The sequence below is a fragment of the Phyllopteryx taeniolatus genome, chromosome 15 (assembly GCF_024500385.1).
Source record: "Phyllopteryx taeniolatus isolate TA_2022b chromosome 15, UOR_Ptae_1.2, whole genome shotgun sequence".
NCBI classification, from domain to species: domain Eukaryota; kingdom Metazoa; phylum Chordata; class Actinopteri; order Syngnathiformes; family Syngnathidae; genus Phyllopteryx; species Phyllopteryx taeniolatus.
Window position 1 is genome coordinate 14,803,989 of NC_084516.1, and position 19,158 is coordinate 14,823,146.

Genomic DNA, 19,158 nt, shown 5'->3' on the forward strand with positions numbered 1-19,158 from the left:
GATTCAAGACATACGGGACGCCACAACAGATTACAGACATTATAGTAATGTTGAACTGTACCGACCAATCATATGCGAGTTCAGCCACCCCCTTCAGCCAATCAAAATTTGCATCTCATGTCGTAATCACTGATTGCGCGCAGCCCAGACAAAGACAAGGAGAAACAGGGGAGAGAGAAAGAAACGCAGCGTGGAATTTAAGTAAAAGAAAAGGAAGTAAACATTTGGAACAAACTGGAGCTTTAAATGGAACGCTCAGTGTCATTTTTGTTTAAACTTCTCAGTGGGAAGTTCTCACTGGGTGCACTTATTAAAAGTGCATATCAGAATCAGAATCAGAATCAGAATCATCTTTATTTGCCAAGTATGTCCAAAAAACACACAAGGAATTTGTCTCCAGTAGTTGGAGCCGCTCTAGTAGGATAACAGACAGTCAATTGACAGAGAACACTTTTGAGACATAAAGACATTGAAAAAAACAGTTACTGAGCAATAAAGGGTTGCTAGTTATCTGGTAATGCCAGTACAATTTTAATTTTAATTTTTTAATTTTATTTTTTTTTTTTTTTTACAATTGTGCAAAAAGATGCAGAGTCCTCCAGCACTTAGACCAGTTTGAATGACTAATCTCGCAATAGTCCGGTGCAATGACCATTGTGCAAAGGGCGCCGAGACTTCAAGGAGTGTATGCAGTTTAAAGTGACGAGTAGTGCGATATACGTGAAACGCTATTATAAAACAAAACAAAGGTTTTGAACAAGCATAACCTCTAAAACGGTTCAGTTGTTAAGATTTGTTAAATTAAAATGTGTAAAATTGTTTGAGGCTTCACTATTGTGTCAAGATGCCAAACAGAAAAGGGGAAACTCAAACTTCATTTTTCTTAGGTTCAGCAATTTATTTGAACACTTATAGCTTTCTCTTTTTATTTACTTGCTCTTATTGCGCAGCCCTACTTTTATCTAGCAAATGAGAGAACATTACACAGTCGTGCTCATATGTTTGATTACCGGGGTAGAATGTAAGATGTGTACAATTCTTTATGATTATGCTCTAATATCATTGTGTCAGTGGCATTAAAAAAAAACCTTCAACAATAGTATCGTTTATCGTGAAAGTTTGGGGGAAAATATATCGTTCTAAAAAAAGAGACCAAGAATAATGGATAAGAAAAATATTGAGCAAACAGTAGAAAAGATAGATGAACAAATGTGATAAAAATGTGCAACATAGCGGGACTGCGAAGCAAGAACCGTGACGTCTCGGAGGATTACTTTATCTGTATTCCATGATGATAAATTGCAGGGACTCATTGTTCATGGGCTGGAACTCATTGTTTCCATGACATGTGCATTATACACAGTCTCTCCTCTCTTTGTTCACTAGCTTTGCAATCCCCGCCAACAGGGCGATCTAGCTACGCTGGCCACTGGCCAAGCAAGGGCAATCTTCTTTTTCCTTGACAATCGCGCCATATTGTTTGTGGTTCAGTAAAATAATATCGGTGGTGCTTAAAGACATTGTTTCCCATAAGCAAGCCAGAGGTTTAATTTTTTTGTTGCAGCGAGTTGGTAGATGTGCTAAGGTAAGTCGCCGACTGTAATTTGTTCGCGATTGTCCTTTTCCGTCCAGTTGCTCAGTGTGTGGCCGGCTTTAGACTCTTTCAAATAAATGACAACATTCGTAAATTCATGTGAATTTTGAACCTTATGTGACGGTTAAGATTTTAATTAACTGCTTAGATTAGCTAATTTTCTGCATTACACATCAGTAATCGACTGTAGTTGGCTGCAGCAGAAATTTACAATCAACTTGCTTTTGCAGTTTCATGGGAAAAGAAACAGATGGTGGATTAAATTGACAAAAAAACCCATCTGGAAATATTACTCAAATATTTTTAAACACAGCATAATAAATTATTAAAATGTTTCTTTTTGGGGTTTTTTTGCTACTAATGTAGCTAAGGAAACGATGATGGCGGGAGTCCAGATAGTTTCCCAACATCTCTTTGAACAGATGTAGACACAGCAATCATGCCAATCTAAGAGGCCTGAAAAGTATTTACACCGGCTGGCAGCCTTCCTCGCCATCGTAACATTGAAACGTAGCCTGCAGAGGAAAAAATCAAACAAGCCCATATGACAATTCAGATACAATAAATCTCTACAATATATTACAAACAAATGTTGTGAAACTAACGTGCCTACATTGTGTCAAAGCATATTAGGACTTTATTATCCTAAAAGTGCAACTATATTCCCAGAATACAGTTTACTTTTCCCGTCAGTAATGTGGTTATTATATAAATGTGACTTTATTCTCAAAACATTCTGAGTTTTTCAGATAAAAATATGACTTTTTTCCCCCTCAGAGCATTACAACTGAAAGTACAACTTCTGTTCAAACAAACAACCATTCGCACACACATTCACATCGACGGGCAATTTAGCATCTTCAATCGACCTTCCACGCATGTTTTTGGGATGTGGGAGGAAACCGGAGTGCCCAGAGAAAACCCACCCAGGCAAGGGGAGAACATGCAAACTCCGGGATTTGAACCCCGGTCCTCAGAATTATGAGGCAGATGTGCTAATCAGTCGCCCACCAGCACAAAACAACAAAAAGGAAATATTTTCTCTTTAACACTGCGATTGTTCGCGTCACCGGTACAACTATGTAAAAATGTGACAAACATTCAGACTTTTTTTTGGCATAATATTGCATCTAGTTCACAACTATTACACTACAGTCCTCGTAAAACAGTGACACGGCGACGACTGGTTAGCACGCCCGCCTCCCACATCCCGAAAACATGCACGGTAGGTTAACTGAAGACTCTAAATTGCCCGTAGGTGTGAATGTGAGAGCGAATGGTTGTTTGTTTATATGTGCCCTGCGATTGGCTGGCGACCAGTTCAGGGTGTACCCCACCTCTCGCCCAAAAACAGCCGGGATAGGCGCCAGCACGCCCGCGACCCTAGTGAGGATAAGCGGTTCGGAAAATGGATGGATGGCATTACAGTTTTTTTATTTTTTATTACAAGTATTGCACATTGTTTTTTCGTAAACGTAACATCTTTACTTTCGTAAAAATGATACTTCAATCTCGTAAACTTTTTCTTTCGACTACTATGATTAATGAAAACGGAGTGAGTGGAACAAGTCTGTACCACAGTTGAAATGCGATAAATCCTTACGATCTGTATTAAACACTAAAATGTGTCTGCACTGAGATACCGTACATGTCAAAAGCAAGGACGTAAACATGTGTTTTCCATCCTGGCAAGCGCCTGGAAAGCCTGTCAAGTGGATGTACACAGTGTCGGGAAAATGACGGCTCCTGCTGAGTTGAAAGCTGAAACGATCTGAATGGCAGACCAAGAAGAAGAAAAAGAAAAGAAGTCAGGCTAGCTAACGATCCCTGCTCCCCTTCAAACATGTGTACACGTGTAATGATTAATTGAAATCACCACAATTAATCAGGAATAAAAACTGTAAATTGTCATTCGCAGTTTTTGCATTGTATGTTACAGTCCACAACTATCTTTGTAACATTATGACTTAAACTATTTCCACTTTTTAATGACTTTTTCACGTAGAAATCTAATGTCATTGACTAGTCTCGTAACATTCATTCGTGACTATTTTCTCTTTATTCTTTTTAAAGCGCAACTCTAAACAGTCTTCACTCACCATCTAATTTTGGAGCATAGATTTTTCTCTACATTGCAGGATTTTGGGTTGATCATTTTTGCACACAGACTAACATTACTGTCGACTTACATAGCAATAAGCGCGAGCCAGGCAGAATGAGTGCGGCACAGAATCCGCAAATTTGGGGTCCTTTCACACCTCAAAAATGAAGATACGTGGTACTGGCTTACACAGAACTGGTTTACACAACCGCACGTCTGCATTAAAGTAAACATCGTTAGGACTTTTTCTCGTAATGCAACTATTCTCCAAATGACTTTCCCATTATGACTTTTCCTTGTACAACTCAGACTCAATTCTTCAAAATAATCTTTTTTTTACTACTATTACAGAACCATTCTCATGACTTTACAGTAAAAAAAAAATCATAATACAACGATTATTCTCATAAAAGTGAAACATATTTTCATTTAATTGAGACTTGTTCTCGCAGTACCATGACTATTCTCAGAACATTTACTTTTCTTCTTTATAATACTACTGTTTTTGTAATATTGCGACTTGTATTATGAAAAAAAGTTACAAAAATAAAATCAAAAGTTTTAAAATTCTCAAAAAATTACCGACTTAGTCTTGTCAAAACATTTTCTTGTAAATGTCCAATTTGGGGTTATAAAATTAAGTATTGTAATCTATGACCAGGCATTTGTATTTGTATTATCACATATCTTGAATAATCTTGTGATTTAAAACCAAGTTCGGATTGATTAGCTGTGAGTGGGGGATGAAGGGCTGCTTGATTTTAATTTATTGCTGCTCCTACTGGCGGTGGGTGAGAACTAAACCCTGACGTGTAGTTCCTAAAGTGAAGAAGATGCAGCAGGAGTGCAAAGCATCACAACAGAACAAGGGAGGACATGTTAGTGTTAAAGAGCATTCCTTAGTGACAGATGTGGACATCATGCAACGGCAAACATGCTGTTTGTTGCTTCATTGCACTGCTTGAACACACGTGACCACCATGCAACATTCCTAACTGGGTTTTCCTTAGGCACACATAAAGATAATCTTGTCAATTTTGTGGATTTACCCTCCTTGATCTGCACAAAAAAATGACATATTTCAATGTAAATTGTTAATATTCACAATAAAAAACTCCATAGTCTGTTGCCCACACAGACTCTGTGATTGTCATTTGAGACATAACATCAATCCGTTTTTTTTTTTTTGAGCACTTGTCCTCATTCAGGTCATGGGTGGGCTGGAACCTATCCTAGCTGACTTTGGGCGAGAGGCAGGGTCACAACGACTGGTTGCCAGCCAATCACAGGGCACCTATGGACAAGCAACCATTCACAGTCACACCAATGGCCAATTCGGAGTCGTCAATGAAGTTAACGTGCCTGTTTTTGGAATGTGGCAAGGAAGCCGGAGTACCCAGAGTAAACCCACGCAAGCATGGGAAGAACATGCAAACTCAACACAGGAAGAAGGCCAGAGCTGAGATTCCAACTCAGAACCTCTCCACTGTGAGGCAAACGTGGTAACCAATAACCACCATGCTGTCTATACATAGCTTTATCCTCAGAGAAATAAATATTGTATAAATGCTATTGATGTCGTCACATCATAGCTTTTTTTTTTTTTTTTTTTTTTACCACTACAAGTACTCCGAAACTATTGGCATAACATTATCCCTAACAACTTAGTTTTTTTTTATGAAGTGAAACTTTATTCTTGTGGAATTGCGACTCCTTCTCTTCAAAACACAAAATAATTCTAGCAAAAATAACAACCTATTCTCTTTGTACTAGTCTTGTAACATTAGGACTTTTTATTCTTGTTACCTTACAACTTTTTTTGTCCTATTAGAACTACTGTACTTCACAACTATTGTTGCAACTTGTTGAGAACTTTTTCTTGTAACAGTGCGACTTTATTCTTCTGAAATTTTGACTTTTCCTCGTAAAAATTACTATTTTCATTTTTATTCCTGAGAAAAGACTTCTTATAACACTATTCTCATAAAATTAAGCCTTTTGTCATAAAAATTTTCTGTAAAATGACTTCATTAGCAACGACATGTATCTTTACTCTTGTAAAAATAAATAAATACTTTTCTCCTAACTCTGCTCTTGTGAAATTAGGACTTGATCTCATAATAATATGGCTTTAGTCATGTAAAATTATGACATTTTCCTCGTAAAAAAATTGACTGTTCTTATAAATATGTAGCTTTATTCTGGTAAAAATAAGATTTTTTTTTACTTCTTATAATACGAATACTGTTCTCACATTCCGTTTCCCTGTAACGTGATAACGTTGTAACATTGGGACTTTTTCTTGTAAAAATCTGACTTTACTCTCAAAAACATGTAGCCAACAGTGTATTTATTCTTGTAAAAATATATGTTTGTACTCCTAACACTATTCGAACATTGTCAGTTTGTATAATAATCATAATAATAATGCATTATACATATGGAGTGCCCTTTCAAGGCACTCAAAGACACGTTACAATTGCACACATTCAACCATATTCATTCATAGCCAATGTGGGTTAAGTAGCTTTCCCAGGGACACAACGACAACATGTGCTCAGGCGGGGATAAGAACCAGCGACCAGTTGCAGCGCGTACACTAACCTACCTTAATCTTACTAAACTATTCCTGTAACATTATGACTTTAACATGGTGAAGTTAGCCACCCAAAGGTTGTTACCAGAGAACAACTCCTCTTTTACATCATTTTTTCCCAGTAGTCAAATTAGGTGAAGTCACTCCTGATCTAAGGCAAAGGATTCTGCTTCTGGAAAACTGTGATACTTCTCTTTTGAATTGCAACCACAAGTAAGCGTCTGTTTTAGCCGTTTTCAATGTTTGATTACATAGACAAACGTGCTCTGAGTGACTTCCTGGTATGTCACCACAAGAGACGTCACACAGACTCATAACTTGGAATGCTTGTAACTAAATATTCTTTTTTTTTTTTTCTTTTTTTCCTGTTCTTAAATTGACAGGTATCATTGCAGATTACTTAACTTCTTCTCGCACGCTGTTAGCACGGAACACTGCAGCTGCAGCTGCTTTAAAGGACTGGAGGTGTTTTGGCATCCAGCTGTTATCCAGAACACTTAACAGTATTCTGCATGTTTCCACATGGCTGCGGACGACTGCAAGCGAATCACAGTTACCCAGTTGTGTTATTCCAATTCTCTCCGTTGGCGTATTCTGAGCGCTTTTGTTGTTTTTTGCAGAACTTGCCGCTGACTCATCACAGGAGAGAAATTAATTAAGGGTTTAAATCTAAAGGTGCACTTTGAATGACATTAAGTTGACCAATAAACAAATGTTCGTTTTAAAATGAAGACCGGTGTGACTCGTCCTTGGACCAAGAACCCCGACTCACGCATAACTTACGTTGATGTATCATACTGGTTATTAAATGAGGCCCCGGGCACACATGAATGACTATTCATTCATCTTGATCGCTCAGCAGAGAGCACTTCATCAGTTAATCTGTTTTTTTAAAGGTTCACTTTTTACGTCCAGTTTGAGGTTTTGGTCCCTGGAGTTACTTGACAATTGTCTTTCCCAAACATAGATTGGGAACCAAAACAAATCCTTGGTCAGTTTGTATTTGTTTGCCGGCTGACTTGTTTGGACTCCACCCTGGATTGGTTGCCAGTAACTCACAGAGTGATTGCAAAAATCGCATGAAGCGAGCATTGATCCCATGGCGGAAGTCTGACATTGGCGGCATTTGTCTTATTTAGGGCAAAATGAATACTACACCCTGGATTGGTCACCATTTGCAGAGTGACTGGGAGTGGACTGTTGAGCCTGAATAAATCCAAATCCTTGACAGCTATGTAAATGACTATACCAAGGGCTCTCAAGAGGAAGTTTGGCTCATTAAAGGCTTACTTTGACTTTTAGTTTGAGGTTTTGTCCCTGGGGTTCCTCTGGACTTGTCTTTCTCAAACTTAGTTTGGGAACCAAAACAGATTCTGGCTGAGTTTTTATTCTGATGTCAGCTGACATAAGACAAAAAGCAGACTACACTCTGGATTGGTGGCCAATGAATGCGCCATTGAATATGAATCCATCTAACACCAGCTGCATGACTTCTCTTTTGAGGTTTGGCCTATGAAGCTCCTCTAAATCAGCCTATTCCCAAACTGACAGACCCAGCATCAGTTTATATTGGGTCGCCACCTGACTAAAACAACCCTTCGGGGGCATTAGTTTCGTTTAAGCCGAAATGCCAAGTACACGCTGGTCTCCAGTCAGTCGCGAGGTGATTTGTGAATGGATTGAGTGAGAATTGATCCCATGCCATGACAGCTATGTGCTCGAATACACTACCAATAGTCCTCAAGAGACATATTCACAGCATCCTCAAGAAGACGTTTGTTTCATTAAAGGCTTACTTTTACTTCCGAAGCTTTGATCCCTGGAGTTCCCCAAGACTGGTCTTTCCCAAGCGTTGATTGTATGCCTTGTGAACTATTTTTCTGTCAATGTCCCTCTGCTCATTTGTTTTGTTAAAGGCTCGCTTCGACTTCCATTTTGAGGTTTTTGTTCATACATGCTCATTTTCAACAGCATGTCAGCTATGTGAATAACAACACTACCAATGGCCTTTGAAGGTATCTGTCTTGTTATAGGCTCAAGAGATGAGGTTTTGTCCGTGGAAATCCTCTGGACTTGTATTTCCCAAACTTGGGATGGGAAACAAGACAGATCCCACTTTATTTGGTTGCCAACTAACATGAGACCAAAGGCCCAATACACCCCAGATTGGTCGCCAGTCATTCACGATGTGGTCGCGATGAAGAGTGCATTGAATAGGAATCGATCAAATGCCAGCTGCATGAGTACAAGTCTGCCATGTGAATCACTATACTATCAGTGGTCCTCTGGAAGCTTGTCTCGTCAAAGGTTAATTTTGACTTCTGGTTTGGTCCTTTGATTTCCTAGACTGGTGTTTCCCAAACTCAGGTTGGGAACCACAGCAAATCTTTGGTCAGGTTCCAATTTTATTTTCCTTTTTTTCAAGTTAAATTGCTGCTAACATTTCCTTGGCAAAGGCAAAGGGTTCATCAAGGTTCGCGATACGGTCTGGAGGGGATCCCAGTTGACTTAAGACAAACGGCAGATTACTCCCTGGCTCGGTCGGCAGTCAATTGCAGGGTGATTGTGAATCCAACGCTATGATAGCTACACTACCCCCTGAAGGAGATTTATCTTGATAAAGGCTCAGTTAGGCTTCCACTTTTCATTCCTGTATTTCGCTCCAAAACGGCCCTCCAGAGCATGCGTTATTTGTTTTATTCAATTGCCAGCTGATTTAGGACAAAAGGTGGACTGCACTGTAGCTTGGTCGCCAGATCAGACCAGCATGTTCTGTTGGATACAAATTTCAAGTTTCAGGAATTATTTACTCCTCGATCTCTCTGCAAAAGCAGGAACCCTAATGATTTTGGAGGATAACCAACACCAGGTAGTCGAGTCAGACGGCGGGGTACATCAGTCGCCCACAGGGATTCAATGATTTTTTTTTCACTGGATCTAAGCAAAAAGGCTATTTCTTTTGGAATGATTCTGACGCAGGGCAGTGGCGTTTTTGTTTGGTGGGGTACTGTGAGATTTTTTTCCTCCTATAAAATATGCACCTTGGCGCAATAAAGATTGGGAAACACAGCTCTAGACAAACGTAGGAACCCAAGTGAACTTGGATGATTTAGGACACCAGACAGTCACAGTAGTTAAAGTCAAAGGTCAACTTTTTGGGTGTAAAAAGTCTACCGGAAGCAGCGTTTCGACAGCTCTTCACACTGTCAGGCCTTATTTCGCCAAGACAAAGCAAGGAGCACTTGTGGTTTTGACTTATAGCTGTGATCAAAGGTCGGTTAGGTTGCAGAGAGTCCTGCTGGTTGCAAAACTTGAGTTGTTTTTTTGGAGTCGTCCAGTTTGCGAAATACGACTTTAGTCATCTAAAGTGCTCCAGCTGCCTCCCTTTTAGCATAAAGATATCATCTAGTGGAAAAACACAATTCTTCAGCATTTTTTTACCTTTTGTTTTGGCAAAGTTAGCCTGCAATCTAATAATTCCCGGGAATAATGAGGACACGGCTGAGGGAACGTCAACACATCAGAGGAATTTTAGAATAAGAACAGAAAATCACTCCTGTGGTATTTTTAGATGAACCAGTGAGTGACCTCTCAGAGTGTCTTTTTTCATTCTGGTGGTTCACTAGACATTCTTACGATTACTTTGTATTTTTTATATGTTACTTTAAACCCTTTGTCGTCACGTGTGCTTTGTGTAGCAGGTTTAAACTTGCTGAATTTGAGCTCATCTTTACTGTTCAGGTAAGAGGACCTGATTTCACGTGTTTTGACTAGAGTGTGGCTAAAACTACCGGGACACTTTATGGTGACAGTCTTGATTTAATATCCCATAATATCATCTTCTTTACCAGTCACGTAGGCGGTTCATTTGTAAGTGACGCAAACCCCCTCCAGCGCAATCTGAACCGAGCAAAGTGTACTTCAGTTCATGTGTTTACATTTTTACTCGAGTATGCCAAGATCTACAGTACCGAGACACTTTATGTTGACAAATTCATTTCATCTTCGTAACCAGTCAGATACAGTTGAGTTAAGTTTACAGCTATATGTAAGTGACATGATGAGAACCTACTTGAGTGAAAACTGAAAGGAGCAAGCCACGCCCTAGTTAATTTTCGAGCGCACCTAGAACTACCAAGACAGTTTATGGTGACTACCTTGATTTAATATCCCTTAGCATAATTTTTACTAGTCAAGGAGGAGGAAGTAGAAGTGGGAGGTTTATATGTAAGTGGGATGGTGCAAACCCCCTCCTATGCAAAAAGAACTGAGCGAGCTGTACTTTATATCACGTGTTTACATTTTTACTTGAGTGCGCCGAGGACTTCCCAGACAGTTTATGGTGAAATCTTGATTTAGTATTGCCAAGCACCATCTTCTTTACCAGTCACGTAGGAGGGTTATACTGTATGTAAGTGACATGATATGAACATCCTCTAGTGCAAACTGAACCACGACAGAAGTTCATTTGTTTACATTTTTACTCAAGTCTCATAAGAGAATTTATGCTGAAATCTTGGTTTCACAAACATGGAATTGAATTTTAATGTAAGTCATGTAAATGCATTCAAAATAAAATGTACTGGATAACTATTTTTGAAAATAAAAAACGTTCCACTGTTCCGCGCTCCTGGAATTTATTCTTGCACTTTTTGTGTCATTGCGTCGACACGTTACGTGACTAAATAACCACGTTTTGTTTTTTTATGTGAACACATTAGCTCATCATTCTTTCGTCTACGTTCCCCTCAAAGATAAACCTTCAACACGCCGTCACTCGTATTACTTCATCATTGCCATTTTTCTACGTAGGGTATTAAAAAGATTCATTCGTAGCAACTGAATGTTTTACAATGCACATGAAAAAGGGAGTGCGGATAGAGTGCATACAGTACCAGAGAGGTTTTAATAGTTGGAATACCTGCAGAATACATAAAAAAGGATGAGTTGGATGAATTCCATCCTATAGGTTTTGGCATAAATATGGACTTGTATAAAAGAGGAGTGAACATAAGAAAACACAGCTTGGCCAAAGTGTAGAAAGTGAGGAATGGACATGGATCTTGTTTTTAAGATAACTTTCTTATGGTCAGTCAAATGTGAGTCTTATTGTATTTTGAAAGGCTTTTTTTTTTTTTTTGTCCCCCCCCCCCCATGATATGGGATCTAATTTCCAGAATAACAAACATAGAGATGTTTGAGAAGAAAATGGCAGCCACCATATTTGTGAAAATGATTCAATTATGGATTGATTGGTTGTATATTTTATATCACATACAGTATAAACCACTCCTAGTGAGCAGGTGGGGTCTTGTTAATGTTATTGTATGTCGCCAGTAGATTTTTAAAACAAATAATCTGCAAATATGAGATTTGGTGTGTTGTTTTATTAAGACAGAGGAAGAGAGAAAATATTGGCATCCACAAAATCCGTGATGTATCTGCCATTTTGTTTTAAAGTGTCATTTTCTTAGGATTTGGGTCATTTCCAGGGGTCATATCCGAGCTAATTCCACCAAGGAAATACCCCAGATGGCCACCAAATGTCAACTATGTAAACTACTCGATGGACTATGCAAAACTTGGGATTTTTAATCCTGTCGCCACAAACTCTGATCTTTACCAACATTGTTGTACCTTGCCCTCGAAATCAGTGGATTCGTTCCATATTCCATCAGTGTACACTCGACGGATGATGTTGAATCGCCAAGCATGCAATTATTCGTCACAAGTAGCGTGTGCAGCCAAAATCAAGATTCACTATTTAACCTCAAACAAACATTTTGGTGAAGTGCAGCTATTCCAGTGTATTTTAGTCTAGTGTAATGTAGTGTATAGCCTAATATAGTCTCTTGTAGCCCAGTTTTGTGTGGTCTAATCCAGGAAAGTGTAGCCTTGTCGAGACTAGTGCAGTCTTTTCTTGTCTAAACTGGTGTAGTCAAGTGCCATCTGTTGCAATATAGTCTAGTCTAATCTATTGAAGTCTCATCTATTTTAATATACCCTGTAGTTTAGTGACGTCTAATAATCCAGTGTAGTCTATTCCAGTCTCGTGTACTCTAATCTAGTATAGTCTAGAATACTCCAGTCTGTTTTAGGGTACTGTAATCGAGTGGAGTCTAGTCCCGTCTAGCCTAGTCTTGTATAGTTTTGTCTAATCTGGTGTCTTTGAGAGTATTTAAATGTAATATGCTCTAGTGTAGCCTACTGTAGTCTATTTTAGTGTAGCCGGCCGGGTGTAGTGTAGTCTAGTAAATTCTAGTGTCATCTAGTCCAATCCAGTGTAGTGTCATTTAGTGTAGTGTAATCAGAGCCAATGAAGTTTAGTCCAATCAATTCTTGTCTAGTCTGGTTTAGTCATGTCAAGTCTAGTCTCTTCAAGTCAGATAAAGCCTGGTTGGTTTTAGTTTTCGTAATTTTTATAGGCCGCTGACCTGTTTCTCCATCTGATACTTTTGCTGTTTTAACCTTCACACAGGTGGAGTTTTTAGCCCCTCCCCCTTTCTAAAGTCTACCTCTCCCACATCTGACTAAAGTTATGTCAGCATGTTTCAACACAAGTCCACAAGAAATAATTTCAAACAGAATAATTCATGTAGGAGTAAAAGATAATCTTGTAAAACTGTTTTGGATGTTTCATAATCCCATTTGGATTTTCCATAAGGGGCAACAAGGTATAATGTTGCAATGTGTGAGCATTTCCCCTCAATGCTAATTCAATAAAAGATGCACAGTTGAGGGAAAATGAACATGCATATGGATCTAGTTTCTCTCGTGATGGCGGGGGATGTTTGTTTTTACCGCCGTCGTCGCACCGACTGATTGCTTATTTTCCTTCGGGTCACACGGGAAGCCGTCCTCACGTCAACTCTCTCAGGGTGTCCACTTGTGGTGGCCCCCCTTCCCAGACTACTCTCTCTATATATAACATATCGCTGGTGTCGGGTGGAATCCTCGTATCTACAAAACCCGGCGTTGGCAATGAATTTTTCTAAGGGGTCATATGAGAAACTGAAACGGTTGTCAAGGGCCACACCAACACGCTAACCTCAACTGAACATGAATTTATTGTCTTTTTATAAATAATACATTTAAACATTTTAACAAACTGCTACTTGCGTAGTCATGGTATATGGTGTTATAATTAGGAAATATAAAATAAAACTTTCAAAAATATAGAATTATTCACATTAAAATGATCTCTTCGCTCAAAGACTTTAATTGTCATACCAATATGTACATTTACATGTGATATGGAACATTTGATACCCAACGTCCCAGATTAGCCCAATAAATCTCAAGATTTGTGGAGTATAAATAGAATAAGAAATAAAATAAAATAAGACAAGGTATAAAAGATCAAAATACTTTTTTGCAGTTTTGAATGTTTGCAGAGGTGCAAATGCAGCAAGGATATGGATGCAGTGAAAATACAAATGCCAGAGGCTTGAATTGCACATATTTACATGATATTTCCATGGTCATTTGTACTTGAAGTGAATACAGTGTTCACCGTGCAGTATACATTACGTCACTATTTAATTAACATTAACGGAAAACATCTGTTTCAGGGTTTATACTGGAATTGCATGACATCTATCCTTATTTTCATTAGCCCATCTATGGCATTTCACATTATATGTTAGCATTAAGCTATCAGACTTAAACTACACAAAATTATATGGTCTGGTTGAACATTTTGGTGTTAAAATATACAATTTTAATTTGCTTTTGTTTTATGTGTCAGTGTTAAAGTAAACGTCAGTTCAGAGTGACAAATTAACAGCTCGAAGCAAGCACACTTTGCGCCTTATTTGGAGAACTGTGCCAGCAAGAAATTTTTTTTCGTTTTTGTTTCCTCAAAGCGAGGTTATATAATAGTCTCCCATTTATTGACAACGAGCGAGTGAGAACAGGCACCAAGTAATACTTTATAAAGTGTATTTTAAAAAGCTTAAGTGTGCTTAAAGTGTGTGGAAGGAGTAAAGCCATTATTAAAAATGTTTGTTTCTATGGTCTATATTGCAGCTCTTCACCTATCATGGTTGGGTCTGAAACATATCCCCCACGATATACGGGGGTTCATTGTCATTTACTTTTTTATTTTATATTGACTCGTATGTGTTAGTTTTATTTTTGAATCTGATTATTAGGTTAGATTGTTAAATCTTATTTCATTTAATTGTATTTGGTATTTTATTTTAATGTAATATTTGAATTACCGTACCTTTTACAAATATTCGATTTAGCCTAATCTAGCGTAGTATAGTGTAGTCTAACTAATCTACTGCAGGGTAGTCTAGTCGTCTTCAGTGTATGGTAGTCTAGTCTAGTATATTCTAAATGATCTAGTGTAGTCTCGACCACTTCAGTCTAGGGTAATCTAGTCCATTCTAGTGCACTCTATTCTATTCTAAAATAGTGTAGTCTAGTTTGGGGATTGAACCCGGGTCCTCAGAACTGTGAGGCCGACGCTCTAACCAGTCACCCACTGTGCCGCCCCAATCCAGTATATCCAACCATCCATCCATTTTCTGAGCCGCTTTTCCTCACTAGGGCCGCGGGCGTGCTGGAGCCTATCCCAGCTGACATCGGGAAGGAGGCGGGGTACACCCTGAACTGGTTTCCACCCAATCGCAGGGCACATACAAACAAACAACCATTCTCTCTCAAAGTCACACCTACGGGCAATTTAGAGTCTCCAATTAATGCATGTTTTTGGGATGTGGGAGGAAACCGGAGTGCCCGGAGAAAACCCACGCAGGCACGGGGAGAACATGCAAACTTCACACAGGCGGGGCCGGGGATTGAACCCGGGTCCTCAGAACTATGAGGCTGACGCTCTAACCAGTCGTCCACCGTGCCGCCCAATCCAGTCTAGTGTAGTGTATTAAAGTCTAATGTAGTGTAGTGTAAACTAGCATTGTCTCTTAGTTTGATGGAGTCTAGTCTAATATGGTCTATTGTAGTCAATCATAGTCAAGTCTAGTGGATTCTAGTCTCTAGTCTAGTGTAAAAAAGTGTACTGGAGTCTAGCGTAGTTTAGTAGGCTATGTATTTTAGTCTAAGGAAGCCTAGTCTAATGTAGTCTATTGTAAAATAGTCTATTTTAGACTAGCGTAGTCTAGTCAAGTGTCGTGTAGCCTTGTCTAAATTTGTGTATTTTAGTTTTGTCCAGTACAGTCTAATGTAGTTTAATAATCTGTAATCCAGTAGAGTCTAATTTACTCTAATATAGTCTAGGGTAGTGTAGCCTTGTTCAGTTTAGTCAAGTCTAGCCTAGTCGAGCCTAGTGCAGTCTAGTCCAGTCGAGTTTAGTTTATTCTATTGCAGTCTCATCTTCTCTTATATAGTGTAGCCTAGTCCAAGTACAAGTCTAGTGTAGTCTAGTTTTATCTTCTCCTAAATATTATAGTCTAGTCCCGTCTCGTGTAGTCTAGTCTAATAGAATGTAGTCTGGGCCGATCGAGAATATTATAGCATAGTCTAATCCATAATGTGGTCTAGATGAATGTAGTCTTGTGTACCCTAGTCTAATGTAGTCTAGTGTAGCATAGTCTAGTACAACAATCTAATGTAATCCAGTCTAGTGTGGTCTACTAGTCGATCTATTGCAGTCTCGTCTAGTGTAATACAGTCTGCTAATACAGTCTGCCCTAGTCTAGCATAGTCCATTCTCGTGTAGTCTAGACAAGTCAATTGTGGTCTAGTCTAGTCCAGTCTAATGTAAGTCAAGTGTAGTAGAGTCTAATTTAGTCTAGGGTAGTGAAGTGTAGTATTTTCTGTTCTTGTGTCGTATAGTCTAGTCGAGTCTAGTGTAGTCTAGTAGTCTACTGTCTGCCGTTCCATTCCAGAATATTCTAGTCTAGACAAGGCTAGATTGGGAAACCATCCATGAGCATGTGAAGATGGGTTGTCAACTGTTACTGGCACCGCGTTGGTCGGATTTTCCATTTGCCTCTTGAGCACCCCTATGTGGTGTATCACTCGTCTGCAGCGAAGGTCAGGACAAACATAATCAAATGCGATGGTCACGCTTTAGCGTTCATGCGACCCCAGTGTGCTGAGAGAAGTCGTCACGGTGTCTGGCGAATATTCCATATGAGTGAGCGAGTATTATTTGCATTCTGTTCCAGTGAGAATGTCTCACGACGCAGATTTTAAGAAAACATACATTAAAAGTATATAATCGAGCAAAAATAATGTCTTCAAGCCAACATTGTGGTTTACCCTCATGTGGATGATTTACAGTTTTTCATCATCTCTTTCCTGAAAAGAAAACTTTTTTTTTTAAGGATAACCACCAGTAATTCCGAAACATTTGTCATCTGCAAAATCAATGAGTGTACAACTACCATTAATAACTAATTGTTATTATTAACCTTCTAAATTTTTACTAAAAAAGTATTCCCTTTAATAAAACTTTAGATCATTTCTTTGAGAGACATGCGGCACATAAAGTAAATAAGATGACAACTTTTCATTGACGTTGCAATATTGCATGTGATTCAAAAGATTTTCTTAATTAAAAAAAGGTTACATTTTTGTAGGTTTTTTTGTGTTTTATTGATAAAAAGTGGTGATTTTCAATGAAATATGCATACTGGATATAGGTTGTTGATTTGATGGGGATTTGTTATACTTAACATTTATAAATTTAAAATTTGTATTTATTGAATATAGGGTTTTTGTTTTATGTAAAAAAAAATATAGGAATTTTAGTTTTAAAATATTTTGAGTTACAATATAGGATTTATATTTCTGTATGTTTTATTTATACACTATATGATTTATATTTTTACATTTTAATCAAAGACAATGAAAGTTAGTTTTATTCATAAAATATTTTGTGTAATTTTATTTTGGATTGATCGTTTTGTATATTAAGTTTGGATCTATATTTTATTACATTTTATTTATTACAGGTAGGATTTTGTATTTATACATGTGTATTTGTTTTGTTTATGAAACAGGATTTATACTTTTTTTTTATTCATAAAAATAAAATCTTTCAGGTGGGGTTTTCTTTTGATTTGTAACAAAAGATAAGAATTTCTGAAGTGTTTTTTCCTTTTTTTATGGCGTGACATCACATCCAAGTTGGCCCGACACAAAGTAGCAAACAAATGAGTCCCACCAGTTAAACTCTTAAAGTACAATCCTTATTGATACATTTGAATACTTTTATTTAGTACGACTGTGTACCATTTTGCGTTTATATTTTCATCAAATTGGGCCGTGAGGGTCGCTCAGTATGTGCTGCAATTTTGTTTGTTTTACCTGATATCACGAATAGCTCACTAAGTGAATAAATGAATGACATCAATCTTATTTGAGCGCTGCCAAGCCCAAAAGAAAGGCAGTACCCCCGATAGCTGAACAAAAGCTGCAAGAATTACAGGGTCATCTTCTCTGAGTGAGTGTGTTGTATTACTGTTCTGACTTCATTGGGTAATTCAATTTTTTTGGTGTGTATCATTTCCTGTTTGAACGCAACACCTGGAAGCACTTTTTGGCGAGCGTGAGCAGGCGACGAATAATAATCACAATTCTTTGGATCAGAACGAAGGGCTGTGTGAGAATGAGGCCAAGTCAGCGGGAAACTCGTGTGTCTGACCTAGGGACAGCCACGCGCGTTTGTGTTTTATTAATACGACATGTCAGGCATAATGCGGTTTCAATAGACATGTTATACCCAAATTGACTTGCTTCCGTTTGGTATTTTTCAGAAAGCAGTGCTGCCGGGGCTTCAAGTTCGTGCTGGGCCAGTGCATTCCTGAAGGTAGGCAAGTCTTACCGAATAGTTTTGGCATGGTTAATCAGTTCATCAGTTATTACGAATATTGTCAAATATGCTTACAGTCATATCAAAAAGCTCACGTGCAGTAGTTGGCAGTAAGACATTAAAGCATTGCAGACAGATTTTATAACCAGCTTGGACACAATTAACTTTGCGCCATTTATTTGTAGTGCAATGTTGATTCTTGTACAAATCTCAAAGCACTGAAACAAGCTAAACAATAAAAAAATGTTGTTAGAAATGTTAAACCGAATTGTGAAGAAATGAATAATTATTGTAATACGGCATACTGCAACATCACACTGCATCCATCAATTGAGTGGGGTTCCCCAAGATGGAGAAGTTAACCTCTTTTCTAGGTCTGCGGACACAATTCATTTTGCCCCAAAGTATTGTTTTTTAAAAAATACTTTTCATTTATGATTTTTACGTTTATACAAACGAAAATATGCTAAAAACAAGAGATAGCAATGAAAATACTTTTGAATGTATGTTAACCATCAAAGAACATTTTAAACTACTGAAAGAACTAAAACTAACTGTAAGAAACACGAGAGCAACTGCTTAAAGTAGCTAGCTAAAAAATAAAGACTACTAAATTGAGTAAGCAAAGGTTTGTGTTTTGAAAGTTTGTAATTGCAATACAGTGAAAACCTGCACATTTGTGGTTTGGCAGTAGCAAATTCACATTTTCGCAGATTTTATTTGCTGTTATTGGGCAAAAGCAATAAAAGTATTGCTTTGCTGCCATCTTGTTGCATCTTGGTGCCATGGAACTACGTTGAAGTTGAGGAGTTTCCTTTAGAAAAAAAAAGTAATGTTTTTCCTGGCATCTTGTGGCATAAATAGGGAAAATTAGAATTCATCCATTACTTGCGGATTTTCACTATTGGTGGCAGGGCTTGGAAAAAAAGGCTTCTCTGCTTCGTCTTCTCACTCTTAAATCCATTCTGCAACTCTTCCAGTTGACCTCAGTGCTGCCCGGCACAACGTGGTACGACACTGACGGCGAGCGACTCTAAATTTGGACTTGCCTATACTGTATACATTTTATATTTACATTTTTA

At 38.2% G+C, this 19,158-nt stretch overlaps 1 protein-coding gene across 2 annotated transcripts in view; it reads left to right on the forward strand.

Moving 5' to 3' along the window:
• The window catches only part of ccbe1 (collagen and calcium binding EGF domains 1), a 42,001-nt gene that overhangs the window by 5,300 nt on the left and 17,543 nt on the right, over positions 1-19,158 (forward strand). For both annotated transcript variants that reach the window (XM_061747402.1, XM_061747400.1), the window contains exon 3: positions 18,021-18,073. In XM_061747402.1, the coding sequence (XP_061603386.1) occupies positions 18,021-18,073 (53 nt within the window). The remainder of the gene's footprint in view (positions 1-18,020; positions 18,074-19,158) is intronic.